Source organism: Lepidothrix coronata, unplaced genomic scaffold (assembly GCF_001604755.1).
Source record: "Lepidothrix coronata isolate B3197 unplaced genomic scaffold, Lepidothrix_coronata-1.0 Scaffold24, whole genome shotgun sequence".
In the NCBI taxonomy this organism is placed as follows: Eukaryota; Metazoa; Chordata; class Aves; order Passeriformes; family Pipridae; genus Lepidothrix; species Lepidothrix coronata.
The window spans coordinates 3,044,019-3,067,775 of record NW_016690204.1 but is presented as its reverse complement, the minus strand read 5'-3'; the positions used below and the strand labels follow the sequence as shown (position 1 = coordinate 3,067,775).

The following is a 23,757-nucleotide window of genomic DNA, read 5'->3' as shown; positions in this document are numbered from 1 at the left end:
GCTCATCCCAGAGTCCTGCTCCGGCTGGGAGACCTGTCCTGGCTCTCTGTCCAACTCCCCTTCCCAGCAGGGCTCTGGGCTGTGTGTGGAAAGGACAAGGAGGACAAATGGCTGTGTCTACAACCTGAAAAGACCCCCTGTGTCTCACCCCGACACCCAGCCCCTCCACACAGGCAGAACTCCTTACCTTCCTTTGGTCCCAATGCAGCAGGGCCTGCCTGTAATCACACAGTCCATGTGGAGGTGGTTGGTGTAATTCCCAGCACTGTTTTTTGTGCAGATCTAGAAAAAAAACAACAGGCTGCAGTCAGACAGCCACAGCTTTGCTTGTTGCCTGGATAAAGTCAAAACAGCCCCTTGGGAAGAAGCCAGTTCCCAGACAGAGGCCTCCCTCCGACAGCAGGATGCTGCCTGATACTCCATCTGCCTGAGCATCAGTTGCCACCTCCTCTCCAGCCCTGAGGCTGAGCTGGTTTCCATCCTCCTGTTACCCTGGTAGGGCCCAGGGCTTTAGTTGGCACAGGGCAACTTGTGTTGTTGGAGGGCTCTGAGCCTTGGTGAAGCAGACCATGGCTGCACTGAGCTGGTGCTTGTGACAAGCAGCAGAAGCTGCACCAGAGGCCCTGCCCTTCCACCAGCACAGCTGTGGCTCTGCACAGGGGGATGCCAGGGCCATATTCCAGGTGCCCTGCAGGCTCTGTGCCTCCCGGGATGCTCACCGGCCACTTGGTGATGTCGTCTGGCCACTCGTGGGGCTCCATCGAGGCTGGCTGCTCACACACCCTGCAGCAACAGAGCACAGTCAGCCTGAAGTACCTTTCCCCAGCACCAGGCAGGACTCCCACACTGTCCCTGTCCCCAGGCTGCCATCCCACAGCTCCCCTCTGTCCCCCAGATCAGCCAAGACTGTGCTCATCAAAGCCACAGCCTCCTTCTAGTCACAGCTGCAGCACAAAGGCAGGAGAGCAGGCAGCTGCCCAGCAACCAGCTGGATCCCTTCCAGGTGGACACACCCAGAGAGTGGGAATTCAGCTGCTCTCAGCTCTACATCAGCCCCCAGTGACTGTGCAGTGCCACCCAGCAGCTGGCAGGGCTGGGGCCAGAGGTGTGCTGGGAACTGCTGCACCCCTGTGTGTGTGGGGAGCAGGGGAGGAGGGGGAGTGGGATAAGGAAGGCACCCACAGCTCACAACAGCAACTGTACAGGTGAGCAGCAACACCAGTGGAGACCAGGGGCGAGCAGAAATACAGTCACACTCTGCCTGAGCCTCCCCTGCAGTCGTCAGGACAGGCAGGGACATCACTGCCCCATATCCCTTGGTCTGCAGAGCAGCTGCTGTCCCATCCAGCAATCCACTGGCCTGGGGCTGACTCACCATCAGCCCCGTCCCCCAGGATGGCAGCTGGGCCAGGCAGGACCTACCTGGGGTCCTGATGACAAACAGACCCGAACTGCCTCTTGTTCCCTGCCAGCATCGGCGTGCTGGGGTGATGGGGCCACTTCACCCACACGGCCAGCGTGGACTGCAGGAGAGAGGAGAGGTGTCACCATGAAGCCCAGGGAGGGAGAAGCACCAGGGGCAGCAGGGAAGGGGCCCTGGCACTCACTGAGCACTCCTCCTCTGAGGTCTGCACGCAGCCTGACTTGTCGTTCCGCACACAACAGGCCGAGTGCTTCTCCTTCTCCCTCTTGGCGCTGATGAAGCTGTGCACTTGCTGGTCCTGCCTCATGCACGGTGAGAACTTGGCCCCCAGGTGGATCAGGGCCTCCTGGCAGAGATGGAAACACCCAGCTCAGCCAAGGGGCAGAGCAGGCTGGGGGAACTGCACGGGGTGGCCCTATCCAGACTCAAGGGACGAGGGACAAGTCCTGCATGATGAAGCCCAACACACACCAGGCACACTCTCGGTATTTGCTTGGAAGACAGGCCCAGAACAAAAGTTCAGGGATTTTCTTTCCCATGGTTGGGAAAGAAAACTTTGGGACATTGTTTCTTTGTCTTTCCCAGATGGAATGGCATCAGGAAAGCTGTCCGCACACCATACAACTCCTGCATTTTCTCTAACCCCAGGCTTGGCTTTGTAGGGACAGGGTTCAAAGCAGGAGTGCCCAGGTCCATCCCAGCCTCAGACAGCCCATTCTGTGAGGTAGCTGGGGCTGGGAGCACTGCTGCTCCCTGACAGTTATGGCAGACCCCCAAGCTCCAAGCAGTGGAGGGCTCCAGTCCCTGGGATGGCACAACTGCAGGGCACAGTCCCCCATCTGCCCACCAGCAGTGCCACCAGCAGTGCCACCAACAGCACTCACTGAGCTGGGGCCGATCCAGAAGTTTTCCTGCTGAACATACTTGACGTTTTCATAAACCCCTCTGTTCCGCAAGACCTGCAAGGAGAGAAAGCAAGAGCCCTGTGAGCTCCTGCCCACAGGGTCAGCAGGGCAAGCAGCAGGGGCTGGTGGAAACAGCCCCCAGGATGAACAGAAATCCCCACAGCCAATGACTGGGCCCATGGTTTCTCAAACAGGTCTTTTGCAGGATCACAGGTAAACCCCTATCAAGACTTGGGCACCTTCATCTTAAGACTTCTCTTCAAATGCCTAACTCTGGCTACTTCAACTTTCAAGAAATTCCAAGGCCTGGAGACCTGGGAGTGGCCTGAGAGCCTGCAAAAAGCTTCACACAGCTCAGCAGCACGGGCAGCACCAGCTGGCAGTGCAGGCCCAGGTGCTGGTGGCAGTGCTCCGAAAGCTGTCAGACACGTAGGTGAGAAACTCCCCAGGCATTCCCTGCACGGAGCAGGGGCACGGCTGTACCCCAGAGACCTTTCACAACGTGTGGGAAGGCTACCAACAGCTTCAGGATCAGCCCTCAAAGTCAAACAGGTCAGTTTTGCTCCTGGCAGAAGCAAAATCCTGCGACTGCTGCAAAAACTTAGCCCAGGTTTGAAATATTTCCCTGCCATGAACATCCTTCTGGTCTCCACCAGGAGGGGAACAAGTTGTTTGGAAGTGCTGCCAGCACAGCCAGAGCCAGAGCCTGTGAAGAGCCCACCATGCTTTGTGTCAGATATAATCTGCTATCAAGAGCAAGGTGGCTGCAGGAGGGAGAGATGATGGTCTGGGGGCTCACAGAGATGCTGCAGGCAGCCCCCCACAGAATTCAGCCATCAAGGCCCTCAGGCAAGTAGCCAATATGCTGAAGACTATGACATAAGAGCCAGCAGCTGAAAGCTGAGACACTCGAGGCAAGTGAGGGGGATTCACTTACTGAATCAACAGTTTCGTGTTGTGAGAACCCCACAGGGGCGATGCCGTAGATGCACACAGCGAGGATGGTGATGAGGGAATGCACAAAGGTGACCCAGTAGGTGAAGAAAGGCCTGGATGGAGGTAAAGGGAAAAGATCAGAGGCAGAAACCCAGGCACATTGCACCTACTCACAGAACACAGGAGAAAAGCTGCTGCTTTTCCCCAGGGACCTCACTAAAACCTGGGTACACAGCCAGGATCACCTAGGGATGCACAGGACTGAAGGTGATGATCTAAGGCCTTGCTGGCAGACAGACCTTGCTTACTCTGACTCCCTCATTACACCAGACAACCACCCTTTCCCAAGAAAACATCCATGAGAACACTGAAGCCTGGTGCCAAACTGTGCCATGTGTCTGATATAACGACCCTAGGGGAATGATCAGAGACAGGGATACCTGAGCCTTCCTGTTCATCACAGGACAGTGGTGGTGGGGCAGAGACCTGCAGTCCCTCCAGGCAGCAGAGATCCAGACACCCAAAGCAACGTGAGGAGCCGGGTGAGCTCCCAGTGCACGGTGACACCAACACGGTGCTGCCTGCTGCAGCTGGCCCTGTACTCCAGGGATACGCACTGGGGGGTCTCAGCAGCACCCCCAGGCAGTGACCTGAGTCACCAGAGGGCAACAGCCCTCACCCACACACTGGTTGTGCTGGGGACCTCCCCGGCCTGCAGCCTCACCTGTGATCGTCCATGTCCTCGATCTGCCGCTTGACGTAGCTGTCGATGCGCTTGCGGTACGTCCTGTTGGTCAGCTTGCCCACCATGCCCAGCCCGTAGGGCCTCTTCTCCTTGGCAAAGAGCTTCCTGACGGGCACGGCGATGCGCTGCCCGCGCTTCTGGGGGCTCACGCTCACCACCTCCTGCCGCAAGCGCACCTTGGGCTGCGCCAGGCCCCCGTCCTTCTGCTTCCTCCAGCCGCGCTCCAGGGGGCTGCAACCAAAAGCAGGACAGCCGTGGGGAACAGCCCTCCCCTGCTCTGTGGTGGCAGCAGAACCTCTGCCCGTCCCACTGCTGAGGGCACACAAGGTGCCCTGAAGCGGAAGCTGCATTTCAAAGGGTTGCACGGGGCCAGCAGATGAAAGCACAGGATGACACGCAGGAGGTGGCACAAAGCAGCTGTGCCAAACTAAGCCCCACTTGAGGAGCTCTCAAGGCTTTAAAGTGTTCCAGTAACAGGCACATCTGCAGCCTCAGGCACATCGATTTCCTCCTCTACTTCATTCCTCCTACTCTGGTCTCTGCTGTGAAACAGCAGTGGAGTTTAGCCCAGCAGTGGAAATCCCCGCCTTTAAAGCACTTCAGTGGGACTGGACTGGCAGAACAAACCTCCTGTGCCCACCCAATCAGACAGAGGAGAACCGAAAAAGAAAGTGGCACTGTCACATGCTGCAAGCCGTGCCAGTTACCTCTCACAATCTCTCTTCCATTCCCCCCTTTATTTGTACCAATGTGTGCATTTTTCAGAACAACAAAACCAGGCTTCAACAAGACAATAAAAATCCCAAGCATACTGAGTTAAAAGGAGGCTTTTTTACCAAAATAGATCTGATGAAGGTTGCACAGGTTACTGGTGAATAGTACTTGCTTTGTAAGTCTCCATCATATCCAGACAGTTTTGTATTTCCTTGCTCTTAAACAGCAGTGTGGAGGTTCAGGTCTCCAGCATTCAAACCCTATCAGAAAAGCCAAGTAACCTCCCATTTCATCATCCTCACTGCCTGGCACCATAGTAGGCATGTCCCTGGCATGTGATCTAGTCCAGGTGACCTCCTCTGGTTTCCTAAATGTCCCACTCTGCACACAGACAGGAGTTGTCAGAGATGGTGAGAGAAACCAGCTAACAAACTTTTTGCTGAAAGATCACCAGAGCATCTTGGAGGGAGCATGACAGCTCTGAAGAATGGGCGGGCAACAGGATGAGGGAAGAATCTGAACCTCTTTAGCCAAAACCCTGCGGGAAACTTCAGCTCTTTTCAATATAGTGCACCTTGCAGAAGATGCATTTTAATGCCCCAACTTCCCCTTGGGAAGGTGCAGATTCCACTTGCCCCAGAGTTGAAGTGGTTTCTGTGTTACAGAGGTGCTGCTTCCCAGTGTTCCCTGTGCTGGGCTGGGAGCCTGTGCCAAAACAAACCCCTGGCCACGTAAAGGACACCCGACCGTGATTCTGATAACAGCCCTCTGAAGTGTGAAAGAAATGTATTTTCCTCAATAAATATAGCTATTTGAGGAGATCCAAGTGGTGCCAAGAAGACTGGAACCGTCTCAGAGGAGTGACAACAAACTCCCACCACTCGCTGCTTCCCCTTATGTTAAGGCTGAGCCAAGTTCTTGGAAACACTTGAAGGGAAAGCGCCAACACAGCAAGATGGGCTGTGAGCAGCAGAACCACAACAAGGACCTCCCTGTCTGCTCCATGTTCACACCCAGCAGAGCTCTGTGCTGGGGTGAGCTGCCAGCTAAGCTAGAGCTGACTCGGAAACGACACGGAGCAATTACTCAGTACCAGTTACTCAGGTGGAAAAAATCTAGGCATACAGTACAGTACCACCCACATATTTGTAGGGCTCTCAGCATCAGTGCCACACCTTTCTCTCGTTTCAAGTGAGGAATGTAGCCCAGCTCGACACTCAGCAATGCTTCACACTGCTCCTTGGAGCAAGACAACAGTTACTGGTGACTGTTGCAATGGCAACAGCCTTCTTGTCTTTGCTACACTCTCCATAGCCAAAGGCTGGGCCCCCAGCACCCTCACAGCTGATTTAAAGTGTCTTTTGTTTCCTCAAGGCATTATACAATCTCTGAAACACATTAGGTGAGGCTGGAAGTTGCTGGAGAGACTGCAGAGGTGGCCTCAGAGTCACCTTTCGCACGCCTGGGTAGCTGGTTTTAAAGAAAACCCATCACTGCCATGCTCTGAGCTCTGCACCAGGCACCCACAGCACTCATATGGCTTCCTCTACACAGAAGGTCCCACTCCAGATGGGTTGGTCACCCCTTGTTAGGCTTTGGCAGCTTCCAGGAAGATACTCACAGTAGTAAGTGGCTTCTTTCAAGCTCGTTTTTGTCCAAGGCACCTCCTGTAAGATCTGTCTGATCTGGAGGTTTCACCTCAGCATCTTTGATTGCAGCTTCTGACGGCGACTCGAACACTTCATCCGGGTAAGTAGAGAGCTCCTCATGAAGGACTCCTTCCTGGGCAGAGACACAGAAGTCCCATCAGAAGATGCCAACACCCCATTTGTGACACCAGCCCTGGCAGAAAGCGGTGCTGCTGCCTGCAACACACAGTCCTGCCAGGACTAGAGTCCTGCCCTGCCTTTGGGGCCAGCACCAGGCCAGACCTGCCCCTCACCCGAGCGAAGAAAGAAGTGTCGAGCTCATCCGGAAAATCCACCGTGTCCTCCTCCAGGAAACTCGCCGGGGTGAAGCTGCGCCGCTGAGCCCTCCTGAGCGTGCTGTCCTTCACCGAGCGGCCCTGAGCCAGAGAAAGGGGCACCAGGTCACTGCCAGGCACACACAGGGCCACCCCAGCCAGTGCACAAGGAGCCCAAGTGCTGAGCTGCCTCATGCTTGTGTGTGGAGCACAACAGACTTGATGTGTGACACCTTCCTGGTGAGACTCACGGGTGAGACCCTGCTCCTCAATCCACAGTGCCCATCTCCAGGCTCCTCCACCACATATGTCTCTGACCAAACCACAGTGATGGGTGGCACTGGGCACAGCAAAAAGGTCACTGGGCCCAGGAAAGCAGACACATGGAAGAATAAAGAGACTTGTATGGTAATAGCCTTGGGTATTTCTGCTGTTCCATGACTGCTCACCAGGAGCAGTTGGACCACCCAAAGGTCCAGGCAGACTGAACTGGACCTGCTGGAATGCTCTGAGGCTGTTGACAAAAAAAGGCCCCAGGTAAAAAAAGGGAAAGCAAAATGGAAAGCAAAAACCGAGCCACCATCCCCGCTTCTTGCCAGTCCTGCCTCCTGGACACGTGGCTGAAACAGAAGAGGGGGTGCCCGGGTTTCCTCCCCTCCAGCACAGCTCTCCCCACCCTCCCTGCTCAGCAGCTCCTTCCCTGTCACCCTTCCCTCAGCCGTACCTTCACCAACGCCGCGGCCGCTCGGAAGCTCATCTTGGCCACAGACTCGCGCTTGCGGCGCCGGGGCAGGCGGTTGAAGCCCGAGCGGGAGCTGGTGAAGGAGCAGAGGGACGTGGCCCCGGGGGTGATGGGGGTGTGGGGGATGCTGCAGCCGTCGGCGTCCTCAGCCATGCGGAAAGCTCGGCCGCGGGCCAGGGGGTCGATGATCTGCAGAGAGCAGCAGCCCATCAGCCCATTCACCCCCAGACCCTTCCCCACCGAGCCCTCCTCCCTCCAGGCAAACATCCTGAGACCATGACAGGTGCCTGGCTCCGGGGACTGACCAAGAACCAGGCTGGATGGACCAACAACCAATTCTACAATAGGGAGATCCAGAATAGCCTGTTGCAACCTAAGGCCTAGTTGTAAGACTCAAGCCTAAGTCCCCAAACCTCTCTCTCTCCCCCTTTTTTTTTTCTGTTGTTGGTATTGACTATTGTCACCCAGACTGTTCCAGAATTTCACAGGACACTTCAAACCTCCTTCAGCCCTTCCTGAGCTCTTGGTTTCACTCTCTCCCGTGCCAGTGAGCTCTACAGACAGGGAATGTGCTGTCTAAACAGGAGTTTGAGAAATCCCTGAAAACAGCCAGGTTCTTTCTGCAGCTAGTTTCCTTCCTGATACTGGACAGCTCAGGACTTAAACAGTATCCTGTTATCCTGTTGAAGCTTAACTGTATATTTACATCTGCTTCCATTAATTAGGTTTAACAGCTGGATGGAGCAGGCAAGCTTCCAGGAGCTGCAAGCCCTTCTTTGGGACTCCTCAGGCCAAAGCTCTCACTTATTCCAAACATACGAATCAACGTAATGAAAATATTGCCTTCAGCTACAAACCTTGCCTCTGTCCTTACATCATCACAGCTGTGGTTTCCATATGACCTCTACGCTTTATCCTAAGGTTTTACGAGCCTTTTTAATCCACAGCTGAACACTCAACAGGAACACTTGATGGGCTTACACACCTACTGACACCATGTTCTGATTTAATGTAGCCCACAGGCAGCCCAACAGTATTTGAGTCTCCTGTGGCCAAAGACCAACTGGTAAGGAAACAGGAAAGAGCCCAACAAAGTGAAACTTCATTGAAAAATGCACAATATTCTCCTCTGCTTCAGTGGTGCAGCCAGGCTTCAGGTCCTGCTTTGGCAGGAATGGCTTCCCACCAGCCCAGGTTGCAGTGGGGCTCACTAAAGCACACTCATCAACCACAGTAATCAGTGTTGAGAGGAGCAAAGGGAAGGGCTGGGATACTGCAGGTTAGTTCAGAGGTGCTGGTAACTGGGTGTGCTCAACTGGGCCTGGCCCCCTGGGGTCACACTTGAAGGCAGTGAGTGGGAGGCTACCAGATGCCCTTTGCAGGCACACAAAACCATTTCTGAGGACCCAAGAGCAGAGCTGTAGCATCACCGATGCAAGAGACACTTTCCAAAGTCCTAAAACATAACCAGGTTTCTATGAGGACAGTAGCTGTGTTCTGCTTGGGGTAAGTGTCCTGAGTAATACTAGGCCTGTTACTGCACATCTGGGTCCAGGATACTGACCACTCTGTAAAACAGGATTTCATCCTTGCAAAATGGCAGCAAAAAGCCCGAGCTGAGAGCTCTTGGACACGCTGCACACATGTAATCACCACAGTCCCAGCATGACAAACACAGCCCTGAGCCTACTGCTGGCACAGCTGAGGGACCTCAGTCAACGACACCAGAGAGGCTGCTGGAGGAGGAACTCTGCCAAACTGTACCTGAGCTGTGAGAAGTGTCTGAGCAGGGAGCCCAGACATGTCTGGGCAGAGCTCAGCCCACAGACAGGTCACAGCTCCCACAGCAGCACAGGCACAGTGCAGGGAACTCAGGAGGGCACTCACCTTTTGCATGCCCAGCTGGCAGGGTCCCACATAGAGGGGAGGGGGAGTCTCTGTGCTCGTTAGAGAAATATTGTCCTGACTGGGCAGGTCCATTTCCCGGATGACCTGAGGTTTCAGCTTCCCGTAGCGCAGGCTGCAGTGCCGCAGGCTCTTCCTCTGCCACTTCTGAGTCGCGTCGCTGTCTTTGCTCACCCCAAACCAGTCTGCTGTGCCTCTGAAAGATGCCAGCAGACAAGTGCTAAGAAGCATTTATGTTTGCTTGGACCGTGCACACGAAGAGACAAAAACCCTGGTGGTCACTTCCAGCCCACCCCAATTCAAAGACAGGAAGAACTCTTCCCCATGAGCATCTTGCAGCTTGTCCTCAGCTGGTTTTAGCAACCTGACAGATGCTGGCCAGAACCATCAACAGCATTTTGTCTCTTAAGACAGAAGACAAATGCCAGGAGAGATTCACTGTGGGTAAAGGACAGTTTGTTCTGAGTTTTTCTAAAAATAAAGGAAAAGAGATGGGACAGAAATTCAGAAAATAACTTACTGAAAGGTGTTTTTTTTTTTTACTTTAAAACCCATGTTTTGCAAACACTTACCATCTTCAGGCCAGCTCTAGGTCCCCACTGTGGGACTGTACTGTTCCATGGCTCAGCAGCTTCTCCAGAATTCACTCTTCTCTCCCAGTCCCCCCACACACACACACACTCACAGCATATCCCTAACTTCTCCCTCTCATGCTGCAGGATTTCTATCCTCCTCAAAGGTAACATCAATAGCAAATGTTTGCTGTGGTCCTGAGCTCTGCTAAGGCACACACACACAGTTCTAAGCTGCTGGGTGCAGAAGCAGGAGCACAGGTTTGCAGCCACAAGGCAGGTTTGCTGCCAACTGGCTGCTGTCACAGAAGAGCAGTGGATCAGAAGCAAAATCCCAAGGAAGGCAGAGAGGGATCAGGATAAGTCAGACTAAAAATCTACTTCAAATCCTGCAAGACAGCTGGTACCCTAAACCTACAGAGGTCATCACACTCTGCCAAGCCTTTCCCACCACAGTTAATTCATCCTCAGGAGATGACAAGCTCTCTCAGCCTACAGCTGACTGGCCCAGGTGTTGAAACCTGAAAGTCCTTCCAAGACAAACCCAAAGCCCTGGCCTCAGCCCCCCTGCTCAGGGGTAGGATTTCCAGCTGCTGAGAAGCAAGACCTCACAGATCACAAAGTATTAAAACACACACTGGAGTAAAGGCTGGGACAAATGCAGAATTAGGCCACACAGGGGAACTGAGACACCACACTGAAGACTGGAAACTGGTCCTGTGCTTTTATACCCTACTGAGCAAAAATACCATCAACCTGCCACCTGCAAGAAGGTGTGAGTTTGAAACTCACAGCCTTTCCAGCTGAAACCTGCAGATGCAAACACCACACATTGCCCTCAGCCTTCCCTGTTCTCTCAAAGATATGGAACAGACCCTTCAGCAGGCATGAGGTCACATGGACCATGGCTAGAATTCATCTGACCTCATTGACCTAAATGTCTCCAAATGCCAGCCCTCAGAGATGGGGATACGTGTCCTGGAGCACCGCTCTGCTCCCACATCTCAGCAGAGCAATCTTTGCCTCTGTTCAGAGCAGAAGGGCCCAGGGCCAGCACCTCAGCTGGCAGATTCCCCAAGCCTCAGCACAGAGGTAATGCCCTGGCTGTGCAGTTCACTGGCACAACACATGCCACAAAACAGTCTGACAACTCAGAGAACTTCCCATGGACTTCTGTCACCAGTATTTCAACAGCGAGGTGATGTTGGGTGACAAGCCCGTACATGGGGCCTCAAAAGGAGAGGGCTGAGGGTCATTTGTGCCCACATGAGCCTGCTGAGCAATGGCCCATCGCACCACCAGCAGCCTCAGAGCCCTCCAAAACTGTGCTCCCACTTGCCTGGAAGGACAAGCACCACTGGAGCTGTTTGCTCTGTGAGGACCATTCCTGAACTGCCAACACCACTGGGCCAGGACCAGAGCAAAGAGCCCTCTGATCATAGCCAGGATAGTCCAGGAGAGCTGACTACAGAGTTCAGGGCACCTGGAGCACCCTGGGAAGATGCTGAATGCCTCTGTTCAGCTGGGGAGCCCCATGATGTCCTACAGACTCCCTGGAGCACTGTAACAACCGACATCAGAGGTCAGATCTCACTCTTCTGTTGTGTGGAGCTGACCAGCCCTGAAAGCTCAAGATCAAACACAAACAGTCCCAAAGGTGGTCACAGTGCCAGAATGGCAGCTGGCCAAGGGCAGCAGTGAGGAAGGTGGGACAGGAACGGACTCCTGAGCATTAAGTCCAGTCCCTGCCACACACAGAATCATATTTTCTGTCTGATTTAAAAGTTTACTGAGCTCCAGACTCAGGGTGGTGGTCATTGGGCCCTGGACTGCTGGAATGGCTCATCTCCTTGGTGCTAAGTAAACAAAGACCTCCACCTCAAAAAGAAGGCAGTCACATTTGAATTAGAAAAAGCCATGATGTCAACAGGGTAAGAGTGGACACACTCTATTCCATTCACCAGCTCTGAGCCCCATCTGCAACAACATGACAGCATCTGTTCAGTGCTGCCTCCTCTCCTTCCCCTGCTGCCCCAAGGAGGCTTTGGGGTCAGCATATGCACAGCCCCATGTTGCACTGACAGCAGTGCTGGGCTGTGGCTGCCCTGGGGAGATATTCCAGCTTAGGTGAACACCAGGAGGTCGACAGCTTGTTAGGAAAGGCAGGAGGGAGTGAGGCTGGCGGGTGGACAGCTTGTTAGTCCATGCTACTTACTGACAGCTGCCTACACGTTTAGTAGGAGTGACACTTGGTTTTTGTTAGCAGCACACATGAACTTTCTCACTCTGCCTGTTCACAGACCTCCTGGGAAGCCAACACGGTCTCAGCATGGTCTCAGCAACAGCCAGAGTCTGTGCAGTTCACAACAGCCCTTGCACACACATGCAGGGGTGGGTTTCACACTCAGTGCCACCAGTACCTGAAAAACGATCGGGGCAGGGACTGCCGCTTTCTCAGGGAACTCCTGCCCGCCCGGGGCCCGCGAGCGGGCAGGGTCTGACTCCTCTGAAACCGAACCTGTCTGCTGCAAAGAAAAGAGAGCTGAAGGCAAGGAGCCTGCAGGGCTGTGGAGGGGAGCAGCCACCTGCATCCAGCGCCTCCCTGTCTCCTGCCATAGCCCCACTGGCAGCAGTTGTGCCACGCTGACCGTAGCAGGGCCCTCCAGCTGAGAGCATGACCCAAGAGAAACAACCAAACTCAAGCCACACAACGGCATCTCTGAATCCAGGAGGCTGCTGAATCCTTCTGGTGCATCTGCACCTCTTGATATATGTCTCCCATTGCTCTTGAAGATACCAGGGATGCTGCAGTCCCCCTCAAACCTCTGTGACCTGCCTTCTTCTGCCCAGACAGTCAGCTACAGATCCCACTGGCTGGCTTTGGATACCAGAGTGTGAAACCACGGAGGTGTCAGCAGGTCAGGATATGATCTGCTTGTATCTAGGGTGCCTGATGCCACTGGAAGAGCCCTGGGCCCATTCTGGTTGACCTTGGCAGGATCTTGCCTGGTGCACAGGTCTATCTGTGCCACATCTGCTGCCTCTTATGGATACCTTGGACACGGTGGGAGACTGGAAATGGTGTTGGATGCCTTCACTCAGGCACCTAAATCACTCCCATGCCATGTTCTGCACTACACAGGCTTGACCTTAGGTTCACACTTGATCTGTGTCCTCCAAGCCCCAGGGAACAAAATGGTGTGGGGTCCTGCTGCAGTTTCACATTCTGTGCATCTTGAGGGCTGTGTCAAGCAGAAAACTTGTCAATCAGCCTTCCAGGGCTCACAGAACAAATCCCCAAGACACATTTACAGATGCAGTCTGCAATTCTCCACTGCACCTCTAGCTCTGCTAAATGGAGCACAGAATCTTGGGCCTTTCCTTGGTACTTTCTGGTTCCCGTCCGTGTTTCTGATCCACTCATTTCCATTACTGAGAGTGTTGTGTCATGTGTGCATCTCCTGCAGTTCTGCCCCTCAGAAACTCCTTCCCACTGCTGCACCTCTGTCCCACCCACATCCCACAGCACTCTCTAGAAGGTGCCCAGGAGGAGGAGACCTGGCCACCCCCCATGATGCACAACTGGGCAGAGCAAAACACCACTGAACCCTCCACCCACAGGAGACCCCCAGGCCTTCCAAAACTGTCTGTGCTCTTCTGGGGCACCCTGTGTGTACTTCCAAGGGTACAAAATACATACATTAGGCACAGGCAGCCACCAACCTGAGCCCCAGCACTTGCAGCCTGGGAAGGAAGACATGTCACAGAGTCTGTTGGTGCAACAGTCACATGTGTCTGCTCACCACCTCAGTGCTAGGCAGGACACCGGCATCTCCCTCAGTGTGGGGGAGCTTCACCACCACTGTCCAGCACTCCTTCCTTCTCACTGTAGCTCAATGTGCCTTGTTTGCCTTACAGTGTAGTAGCATCAGGGGCAAATCTGTCACACCAGCACCAAAGTGTCTCACGGTTCCCCAATCCCCTCCCCTATGCACAAGCTGCATGTTGTGAGGACCTTTGGGGGAGGTTACCCTGGCCCTCCCACCCAATGCTTCTTGTCAGTGCCTCCACAGCACCCTCCCAGGATATCCCCTCACCCTTGACACGCCTTTGCCTAACTGTCCTGGCAAGGAGCAGCACAAGGGCAGGGAGGCAAGGGAAGAGGCAGTCTCGGTGTGCAAGGACAGCCTCAGCAGGCCCAGGAGCTGCCCACGGCCCTGAAAAGAGCAGACACTGCTTCACAGCTCAGCCCTCCCAACCTCACAAGAAGCAGGATCAGGAAGAGCTGCTGGGGGAGAGCTTCTCCACCAAGGCAGCTGGGGAACGTCTGAGGCAAACAGTGCGTGGGAGATCAGTCTCTCCCAGAGCTGGAAAGTTGCTCCTTTGGGAGTGGGCAAAGCCTGGCTGGCTGGAAGAACCCCTGACCTATGGAGCTCCAGAGATGCTCCTGGGACCCAGGGCAGGCCTGACACATGGCCAGAGATACAAACCAGTCATCTCAGGAGAGCAGCTGGGAAAGCCACTCCCTCTGGACAAACTGGGCTAAACCTTTGCCATGGGGAGTGAAGGAGCATCCAGCTCTCTGGCTGGGTTCACAGACCACTGGGTCATGGGGACAAATGATGACCAGAGCAGCCTCTCCCTTCTCTCCATCACCCCTCAGAGCCACGCCAAGGACCTGCCAATGAGCCCTGGTAGCAGCCAAGCTGCTGAGAGTCCTGGTCTGCTCAGGATGGGCTTCTGCCTCCCCTAGCAGTCATGTGCTCTCAGACACAGCACCAAAGCAAGCCCAGCACACCACATTGTACAGTCACAGCTAAACATCAGGGCCTGAGGCACCCTGTTACTCAGGAGCAGCCAGCTCCCTGGGGCAGGAGGCAGCCAAAATCTGTCTGTAAGCGGCAAGAACCATTCACTGTCCTGCTCACCACCATCCTCCTCCCAGGACTTGTCTCCTGTCGTACTAAAGACAGGCTAGATAGCACCACTGGGCTGACATACCGGCTACCTATTAGCACCCACCCTTCCACAGCCTCACGACGGACAACAAGGGAGTCAACCTCACCCTGCTGTGGCAGCGCGCCACCCAAGTGCCAGGCAACGGGGCCAGAGGAACACTGTAAATGCACAGATGGAGGGTGGCAACGGACAGCAGAACGCATGGAAGCGGCGCCTCACCTCTTGATGGTCTGGGTGATTGAGGTCTGTCGTTGTAGCACCGGTCTCCTCCCGTCGTGGGGCAGGGACGGCACGCGGCTGTTGTCGGCCGGCATGCTCACGCTCCGCAGGAACTGGCGCCGCGTCGGCTGCCGGGGGAAGCAGGAGGGAGTCAGTGCTCTCAGGGATGCTCTACAGGGCCAGCCAGGCTGGGGAACGCTCAGCAGTTCAACAGGTATTACATGAGCTCCTGCAACACACCCTCCTGGCTTTTGTCTCGCCAGAGGGAACCCACACCGCACACTCGTGGACCACTCCACAAGGCGGAGAGAAGCACAGTCAGTGGGATTTGCTTCTTTAGTGACTGTTTGGTGACTCTGGATCTGCATCAAAAGCCTGTGAGAGCTGTGGGTGGGTCTGTGCTGTAGCTGCTGAGTGCTGCAGGCTAAGCAAGCTGGGAAAGGCACACTGGCTTTGTTTACAGCCTAATTGTCTGGGGCACACTCAGGTTTGAAAGCTCCTGGCATGTCTTGGCTAAATGTGACCTACCAAATATAACACAGCTCACCAGGCTGTTCTCAGCTCATACCACTGCCTCCCCAGGGCTGCTCTGGATTAAATTTTTATCAGCTTGGCAGAAACACCATCTCCCATTTGTACAATGCAGACTGAACAGACTATCCCTCTGGAAAGTGAAGCTCTGAGCTACTGTTTCTCTAGTCAGACACTCTGTGCCTCAAGACTACTTCAGCCCCTCTAGCCCAGGAAGGTCGTGATTTTCACTAATGTTAACAATTTTGCTGTTTTATGCAAAAGCAATGCACAGATACTTAGGTTACAAGCCAAAGGAGCACAAGATGTACTCTTATCCTGGGCTGCGTACACAGGACCCTCAGAGAACATCACCTCCACCAGCTTCCAGCACAGTCTCTCCAGAAAGTGCCCAGCTGGATTTAGAGATTTCAGATAAGGAAACATCCATCAAAGTCTTAAATAATTCATTCAGAAGGTTTCAACCTGCACTGATAGCAGCCTGTATTCCCCTTGTAATCCCTGCGATTTTCTTCCTTCTGAGGGGAGACCAGGACCCAGGTTTATCTGCCAGAAGCTGTCACAAAACCGAAGCACATTTTAGTCCCTGGATCACAGAATGGTGAAGAGGACAGTTCTTGCTATTCCAAGTGCCTTATAAGTTCCCTCTTAAGCCAAGCTTGTCCTCAGCCCCCCTCCAGGGAAGCAGTATAACCCTCCATTTCTCTGATGGCTAAACTGTTCTTCCACATAAGTGACTGAACCCAGGTCTGCACCCACCCACAGAGATGGGCAGCAAGAACCCTCCAGCTCTGCCTTTGGGGCACAAAGTCTCTGTTCCTGCAGCAAGGCCACATGAGCAGCCAGCATGCATCTTACCCAGGTCTCACCCCTACATCACTTTTTGATACCTTAGTAGAAATTCCTGATATTTTTCCTGTTCCTGGGACAAATAAGGACACTTTACTCTCACTCATTGCACAGTTTCTATTAACCTATCACCTCATCTCTGCTTCAGCACTCTTCAATGTTATTTATTTCTCATCCCACATGGTTTTCTTATGTTCCTCATGCTGGTAACGGCTTCTTGTTGCCAGTAACTGTTCTTTCTCTGCTGTTACTGATGAAAGCCTGTCATTATTTTGGCTATTCATAAGTCAGATTCATTCCCAGCTCATTTCAACACAAGCTGCAGCACTTCCAGGCCCTCATGTTAGTCTAGGAGCCCTTCACTCCTCCAGTCCTCTTAAGAAATGCTTGTTTGAATAACTCACTCCCATATCCCCAGCCAAGACAGTTTTCACAATGCCCACATCCAAACACTCACATCTACTGATCTGAGCACATCAGCCACCCACTCTCATCCCTCCCACATCCCCTTCAAGGGGAGATAATTACTGATCATAAATTCACTCAAAGGCTCTGCCCCGTCTTATGTGGCCTCATGACCTGCCACCACACGCTGCCTTCCTCTCAGCCAGGACTGTCAGAGACCCCAGGCACAGACACGCTCCCAGCACACCCCTTCCCAGCTCCTGCCCCACCCTCTGTACCTGCACGGGCTGGGGGGGCTCTTCTGGCACTGTCACGGGCACTGGCACCGGGATGTCCAGTTTCAGCCATGGTGGCTTCTTCCGCTGTAAACTGCTCGTGCTGTCGTGTCGCGCCTCCGACATCGTCCCACGCTTGTCCTCAGGCCTGGAAGAAATCACAGTCAGGAGGGAATCCAGCTCATCCCTGACACGCTCCATGCGGAGAGAGGCTCCCTGCCCTCCTCCAGGCTGTGACTGAGGACCCAGGCCCCACGCTGGATGGGTTCCCAAAGTGTCCCACGAGAGCTCAGGCGTCACAGCTCGTGACCGCACTGGTCAGCCAGGACCCGACACTCGGAGGACACGGCACATTCCTCAGGCCCACAGGACCTCGAGCCAGCTGCTGAGACCGCAGGCACAAGTTTGAGAGTTGCCTCCCATTAAGATTTTTGCTGAGACTACTACAAGATCCAGATTCCTTAAGAACCAGTTATGAATTAAATCTTAATGAGATCTGGATCCAGTCCAACCAGCTAAGTGACTGCAGTACCAAAAGCCACTGACCTCCCTCTAAAACCAGCTTGTGACTCACAGACACCCTTCCTTGCCCACCCAAAGCTGAAACACTGCACTTTCCTACCCCCCTACCACTTAGAAATTAGCAAGTGGCCGTCTCTCACTTCTGCTTCTAATCTCTTTTAAATGCAGTCATTTTCTAGAAACACAACACAGTGCACAGAGCAATACCAGTACAGCATGAACATTAGAGAACTGGCACTAATCCTGAACTAAGAGTGGTTTTCATACATTAATAATAATGATATGGTATTTAAATAAAAACCGCTGCGTTACCAAAATGCCAAAGCAAGCAGAGTGACTCGCTGTCATCTTGCCCACTCTCCTGCAGTTTTCCCCTCCTGTTTAGGTCACAGGCCGGAGGACAGGGACCACACAACTCTTCCAGACTGGCAGAGCACCTACTTCACTGTGTATGCTCAGAGAAACAACTGGAAGATCAGCTCAGATACCTCCACAGGAACTTTCCAACCTAAATTATACTACAAGCCCATATTTCTTTCTCTCCTAGCATACAGACAACTGCAAGCCACCATGTGTGCCGACTGGGACAACAGATCCCATTCTATCCCAGCATTGTCCTGGGCCACAGATCCCATAAGGGACAAAAAAAAAAAAAAATCAAGTGTCCCAGCCTCTTCCCCCACCATGGTGGACAGAGCAGTCAGTTAATTCAGCAGGCACACATGACTTAAAAAGGAGAAAAACTGAATTAAAACTCAATGCTCTAAAAATGTTAACACAGTCCATTTATTTTAAATCCAGAATGAGTTTAACATGCAAGGATTCTTCCTTTAACATGTAAGGATTCTTCCTTGAGAGAGGCCAAGTCCTAGGCCAGGACCAGAGGCAAAGGGACCTCCATCCTTCGAGACATTCAGCACTCAACAAAAGGAGGCCCTGAGCAGCCTGAATTATCCCAGCCACAGTGGCTGAGCCAGACAACCTGCAAAGGTCCCTCCCAAACCTAAATTAGGCACTGGTTGTCCGAAACACGTGCTGCCTCGCACGGCATTTCCACCATATTCCCACAGCTCCCTGCAGCTGCTCTGGGAAGGAGCTGCACAAACAGCATGCTCACCATTGCAAAAGATACACAACGGGGAGGGGGGTGGCAGGGGGGGAAATAGGTCAACAAAAGGGAGAGAGGGATGATCTGGATGGGGTAGGGAGAGGAGAATCTCATCTAAAAGGAGCTGAAGGCCAGCTGCTGGCTCGGTCACACGAGCTGGGCTGGCTGCCAGGAGTGCCCTGCTCAGCTGAGCCCAATGACAGAAAGGGAGGACTCAGCTGTAGGTGGATGAAGGTTGGGTTTCAGCAAATACCACAGGCCCCCAAAAGTCTGGGAATTCATGACCCAGCCTGTACAGACATGCCCTTCGTACGTGCACCACGGTCCTGTGTGCACAGACGCTGTGCTGTGCATGAGAGGGACACAGTTCCTTCCTTCCCTCCACCCTGAGCCACAGGGGTGGCCAAATACAACTGTTCTGACTTCCTATAAGATGGGAAGAGTGAGAGTATTAGGGGAATTCCTGCCTGCACTTGGTGAGGGTAAATCCCCCATGAGACATTTACTGAAAGGTCTTGCACACAAAATGGGCAAACTTGTCTTCACAGTGAGGTCAGAAAGCCAAGTAGATTTCTCACACCTGAAACACTCCCTTGGTGCAATGTAGAGAGCTCCAGCATTTACCCCTGAGGAACACAAGGTCTTCCTGAGATGCTCTAATCAGAGACCAGCCAACAAAGTCAGAGCCACCACTCTGGCATGACCAAACATTTCACACAACTCAAGAGCCTCCTTTCTGTGCCTTCAAGGGCAAATTCTGGAGCCTCTGAACTAGAAACTCTTCTTGCAGCATCTCTTCACTGAGCCAACATCACTCAACTTCCTTCCTGTCCACCTACAGAGCTGCCTTTGTGAGCAGGAGCTCTGGGTGTAAAGAATACAAACATGTAAGACCTGCAGCTTTATCAAAGTGAGGCCAAGCCAGGAAGGCAGAGAATGAATCACACCTTTATTGCCCAAAAGCTGCTGCAATAACGCTGCGCCCCGTGAAAGACTTTGCAATTAAACCTGTTTTCAGTTTCCCTTCCAAAATTGCCACAGACAGTAATATCCATGTATCCCTCACTGGCTTCACTGCCACCCTTGCAGAGCAGAGCACGGGATCTCCAGCAGTGTGCACACATGTCAAAGAGGAGGACAGGGCACGCACACACAGAGGGGCAAGCCTGTGGCCTTACAATTATCCCCAAAGTTGACTCAACTTTGTACTTTAGATAAGGAGAATACCTCATGGAATATCTGAAGATGTAATTCATATCCTGATAGAGCAATGGATTGCTCTGCTTTCTCCCAACTTCAGCAGTTAAAGAGTTGTTGAAATAGCAAAGCACCAAAACGCACAAAAAATCATTGTCTAAGTGCATTCAGTAGTTAAAGGCCAGGTGAGTTTCAAGGGTGACAGCAGAGCAGTGAGGAGCAAATCCCTCTACCAGTTCAACCTTTTTTACTTACTAACGTGTTCACTTCCCAACAAAAGTATGCAGTTAAGGCAAAGCTGTTCAGCATTCCCAACTCCCTGTGTGCATTTGGAGAGGCCAAAAATAAACCTTACAAACACACCTAAGACAGAGTTTGCAGGGCCTGATCCACTGTGAATACTCAGCCACAGCACAGGCCAGGCAGCTGCCTCTGACCCTGGACACAGAAAGGGCTGGGGTATGGTCACAGGAGGCAGGTCTCCAGGGGGTTAACAGGGAGACTGAAGGTGGATCCAGGTGTACATACAGATGTACAGCCTAGCTGTACATGGATGCATAGCTGTGTACACAGATGTACAGCTGGATGGTCAAAGAGTCTGCACGGCAGGTCACAGCCCTTATTGCACCTGGTTCTCACTCAAAGTGCTGCAGTCACTGATTTCTATCTCAGCATTGCACTGAAAGCACTTGCTGAGTTTCACAACGACCCCTTGGTTATTTTTAGGGGTTGCTGTTTCGGGATCCAGTGTCCATGTATTTGATGGGGCCAATGGGGTTTGTTTCAGAGTTGCCTGCACTGACACGTTTTGAGTGGTCCCATATCATCAATCCCAATGTCTCAGTCCTGTCAAGTGGTCACCAACAGCAGCAGGATAGGAATGCACTCAGCACAGCCAGGCAAGGTCAGGCCAACTGTCCATCTAAAGCCAGTGTCTCACTTCCAACAGAGGATGCCTGGCAGGGGGTGCAGGGTACAGGATCACTCAACAGTCCTATCTCCCAGCACAGAGCCATGGCACGTGCTATGAATGACTCAGAGGCTTCTTGTAACAGATGACTTCACATTTAACAGTTCTGTATCCCCCTCCATGTCCATCCAATGGTTATTCTTCCAGAACCTACCCAAGTCATTCTTTAATCCAAGCAGATTTTTAGTATTCATAACTGCACATGACAAAGCTGAAACGTTCTGCATGACAAGCCCTCTTCAATTCCTCTGCAAATCTGCCATTTCCTGGGTTCACTTGTTGCCCTGCAGTTCTTGGGTTAGAAGAGTGATCAGCTTTTCCCTATCCTCCTTCTCCACGCAAATCTTGACTCTACAGATCTCTCCCACACTGTTCCTACCAGGCCCTCTTCCCATCAACACAGGGAGATCCACATCTAGCAGCTCAGTCCTTGGACAGGAGCTGTTTCAGATCTCTCACCTGAGGAATCTGGAAACACAAACTCTTTTCCAGAGCACACAGGGCATTTGCAAATCTATCTTCTCCTAACAGATCAGCTGCATGTGGCAGCAGCACAAAAATTATTAATAATGTCCATTTCAATTAAAATAAACAAATGAAAGAAAGAAATGTGTAGTTGGAGATACTCTGGGAAAGTCATCTTCAAAAGCTCTGTGCCAAAGCAAGGTCACAGCACCAGAACGAAAGGCAAATCCACTGTGCTGTGGGTCAGGCTAAGAAAGGGGGAGAGTATATTAAATTCCAAAGTTGGCACATGATCAAGAAAAGCTGCTTAGTGAAATCCACTGACCCAAACAGTGAAGGAAAAGCCTTGCCCAGAAGCCTGAGCATGCTCCTAAAACTGACAGGCATCCTAAATACATTCAGGATTTGTAGAGTCATTTCAAAGACAGTCCAACCTTCCATTTAAACAGACAAGTGACGTTATTCCCATGTTGACTTCTTTTCTTCCAAAAATTCCATTTTACCAGCATTTAAAATAAAGCTGGATTTGTTTTTTTTTTCCCCAAGAAACATTCCAAACAAAAACCAAAACAAAACCCCAGCTTCATTCAATCCAAACAAACAAACAGCATCTGCTTTTTCCAAGACCACTGCTCCTCTCCAGCAAAGCATGTACATGTTCCTACAGACAGCCCCAGAACACCAGGGCTATTCCACTGCAATCCATTCCATGGTCAGGCTCCAGCTGCTTTTCTCCAGTTTTCAAACCTCCCTCATTGCAACAGAAGCATTTTCAGTGCCTGCTGAGAGTTCCAGGCAAGCCCTGTGTACCTGAAGGGTACTCTGGTTGAGGAACACCAGCAGGCATCTGGAGACAGCAAAGAAATCGGGATCCTCAATGTGTTCTCCAGACAAAGCGAGCCAGAGGAGACAGCAGGTTCCTGGCTGTGCCTCTCTCCAGCAGGATTGCTGCTGGCACAGCAGGGAAAAGGCAGGAAGTCCAAGGAGAAGAGGAGCAGTGGGGTTTCGGTCTCATGGCTGCCAATAAAACCATCTAGCATGGATCAGACCCAGAGAGTTACACACAGTATCCCAAATATCCGAGCCAGCCCTGTAAAACAAGGCAGATGGAGGGGCTGAGTTCCACGGGGAAAGTGGAACAGGCCTGTGACCCTGCACTCTTGGGGAAAGCTACTGAGAGCACAGCAACACCCAGGCTTGGGCTGAGACCAGCCTGAGAAACTACCTTAGAAATGAAACCATCAGCACTGCCCAGGGCCCTCTCCTGCTTTCCAGACCCTCACAGCCGAGCTGGGAGGAGATGCCATAAGGTTTTGCAGACCCAGAGGCCGCCCAGCAGAGGTTGGGTCTGAGCAATGCAGGCACCTCTGGGCACAAGCCTGGCAGAGCTCTGCAGACACAGTGCCCTTTGAGCCCTGCCCAGTAGGGAGCTGGCAGCACTGCCATTCCCACACACTGTCCCTCTCGCTGCTCTCTGCCATGCACAGGCTCTGCCTGAGTGCTGGTGGAGGCTGGTGCTGCCTCCAACAGCCTGCACCAAATCACACAGGCAACAGTTCCCCACGGCCCTGGTTCTGCTCACAACCAAACCACCCTGCCAGCAAGGTGCTGCCCAGAGAGCAGCCTTGCCTTACTCCACTGAGCCACTTCAAGGTGTTTTACCAGCACAAAACTAACCCTAGCAAATTATTTCCTGTTGATCTGGCAGCCTGAAGAGGCTCAAACAATTTCAGATAAGCCCTGTTGCAACCTGGAGCGGAAGGGTAGGCCCAGCCCATTCAGTGATAGCTCAGCATGGCAGCAGCTCAGCTCAAACATCAAATACAGCTCCAGCCACTGTCCCCTGCCTGTGTGAAACTGTCCTTCTCCAGCCCCAGCCTGGCATGTCAGTGCTCAGGGAATTCCTTTTGTCCCTGCTACATGCATGGAGCCCCAGTGCCCTGCTCTGGAGAGGGGCCAGACAGGAGCACTGGGGAACAGCCAACCTCTTATTAAAAGCAGCAGCTTCCCTGCAGGTCACTGTGGCACACTGGCACATTGCCTGTCCCTGCCTTTTAACTTTATGTCAAAGTAGAAGGAAGGAACGGATCTCAGGTAGCAAAGGTCTTTCTGATGGAACAGAAAGTGAATCAGAAGGCCCAGGATCTTCCTCCTGAGAGTTTTCTTTTCAACCAGTGCTCTTGAAAGATCTAGAACAGGAGCTGCACGCAGGTGGCCATAAAAGCAGCATGCAAGTAGGGCATGGAACAGCAGCACACGAGCACCACCACGGCACTGTGCCAGCAGGAACCCACCAAGGCAGGGTGGGTGCTGTGGGGAAGGTCTTTAAGTTCTGTGGCTACCCAGGCAACC

General features: G+C 52.8%; 1 protein-coding gene across 6 annotated transcripts in view; it reads right to left on the bottom strand.

Moving 5' to 3' along the window:
• RHBDF1 (rhomboid 5 homolog 1) overlaps positions 1-23,757 on the bottom strand; it is a 60,518-nt gene that overhangs the window by 3,271 nt on the left and 33,490 nt on the right. For 5 of the 6 annotated variants that reach the window (XM_017808809.1, XM_017808811.1, XM_017808808.1 and 2 more), the window contains exons 2-14: positions 17,147-17,291; positions 15,084-15,211; positions 9,316-9,529; positions 7,411-7,617; positions 6,666-6,788; positions 6,345-6,505; positions 3,989-4,240; positions 3,266-3,377; positions 2,308-2,382; positions 1,608-1,769; positions 1,423-1,523; positions 720-783; positions 188-282 (exon numbers count right to left, since the gene is read on the bottom strand). In XM_017808809.1, the coding sequence (XP_017664298.1) occupies positions 188-282; positions 720-783; positions 1,423-1,523; positions 1,608-1,769; positions 2,308-2,382; positions 3,266-3,377; positions 3,989-4,240; positions 6,345-6,505; positions 6,666-6,788; positions 7,411-7,617; positions 9,316-9,529; positions 15,084-15,211; positions 17,147-17,269 (1,817 nt within the window). In that variant the 5' untranslated portion in view covers positions 17,270-17,291. Of the gene's footprint in view, positions 1-187; positions 283-719; positions 784-1,422; positions 1,524-1,607; positions 1,770-2,307; positions 2,383-3,265; positions 3,378-3,988; positions 4,241-6,344; positions 6,506-6,665; positions 6,789-7,410; positions 7,618-9,315; positions 9,530-15,083; positions 15,212-16,595; positions 16,617-17,146; positions 17,292-23,757 lie in introns of those variants that run through there. The other variant, XM_017808813.1, reaches the window with a different exon arrangement.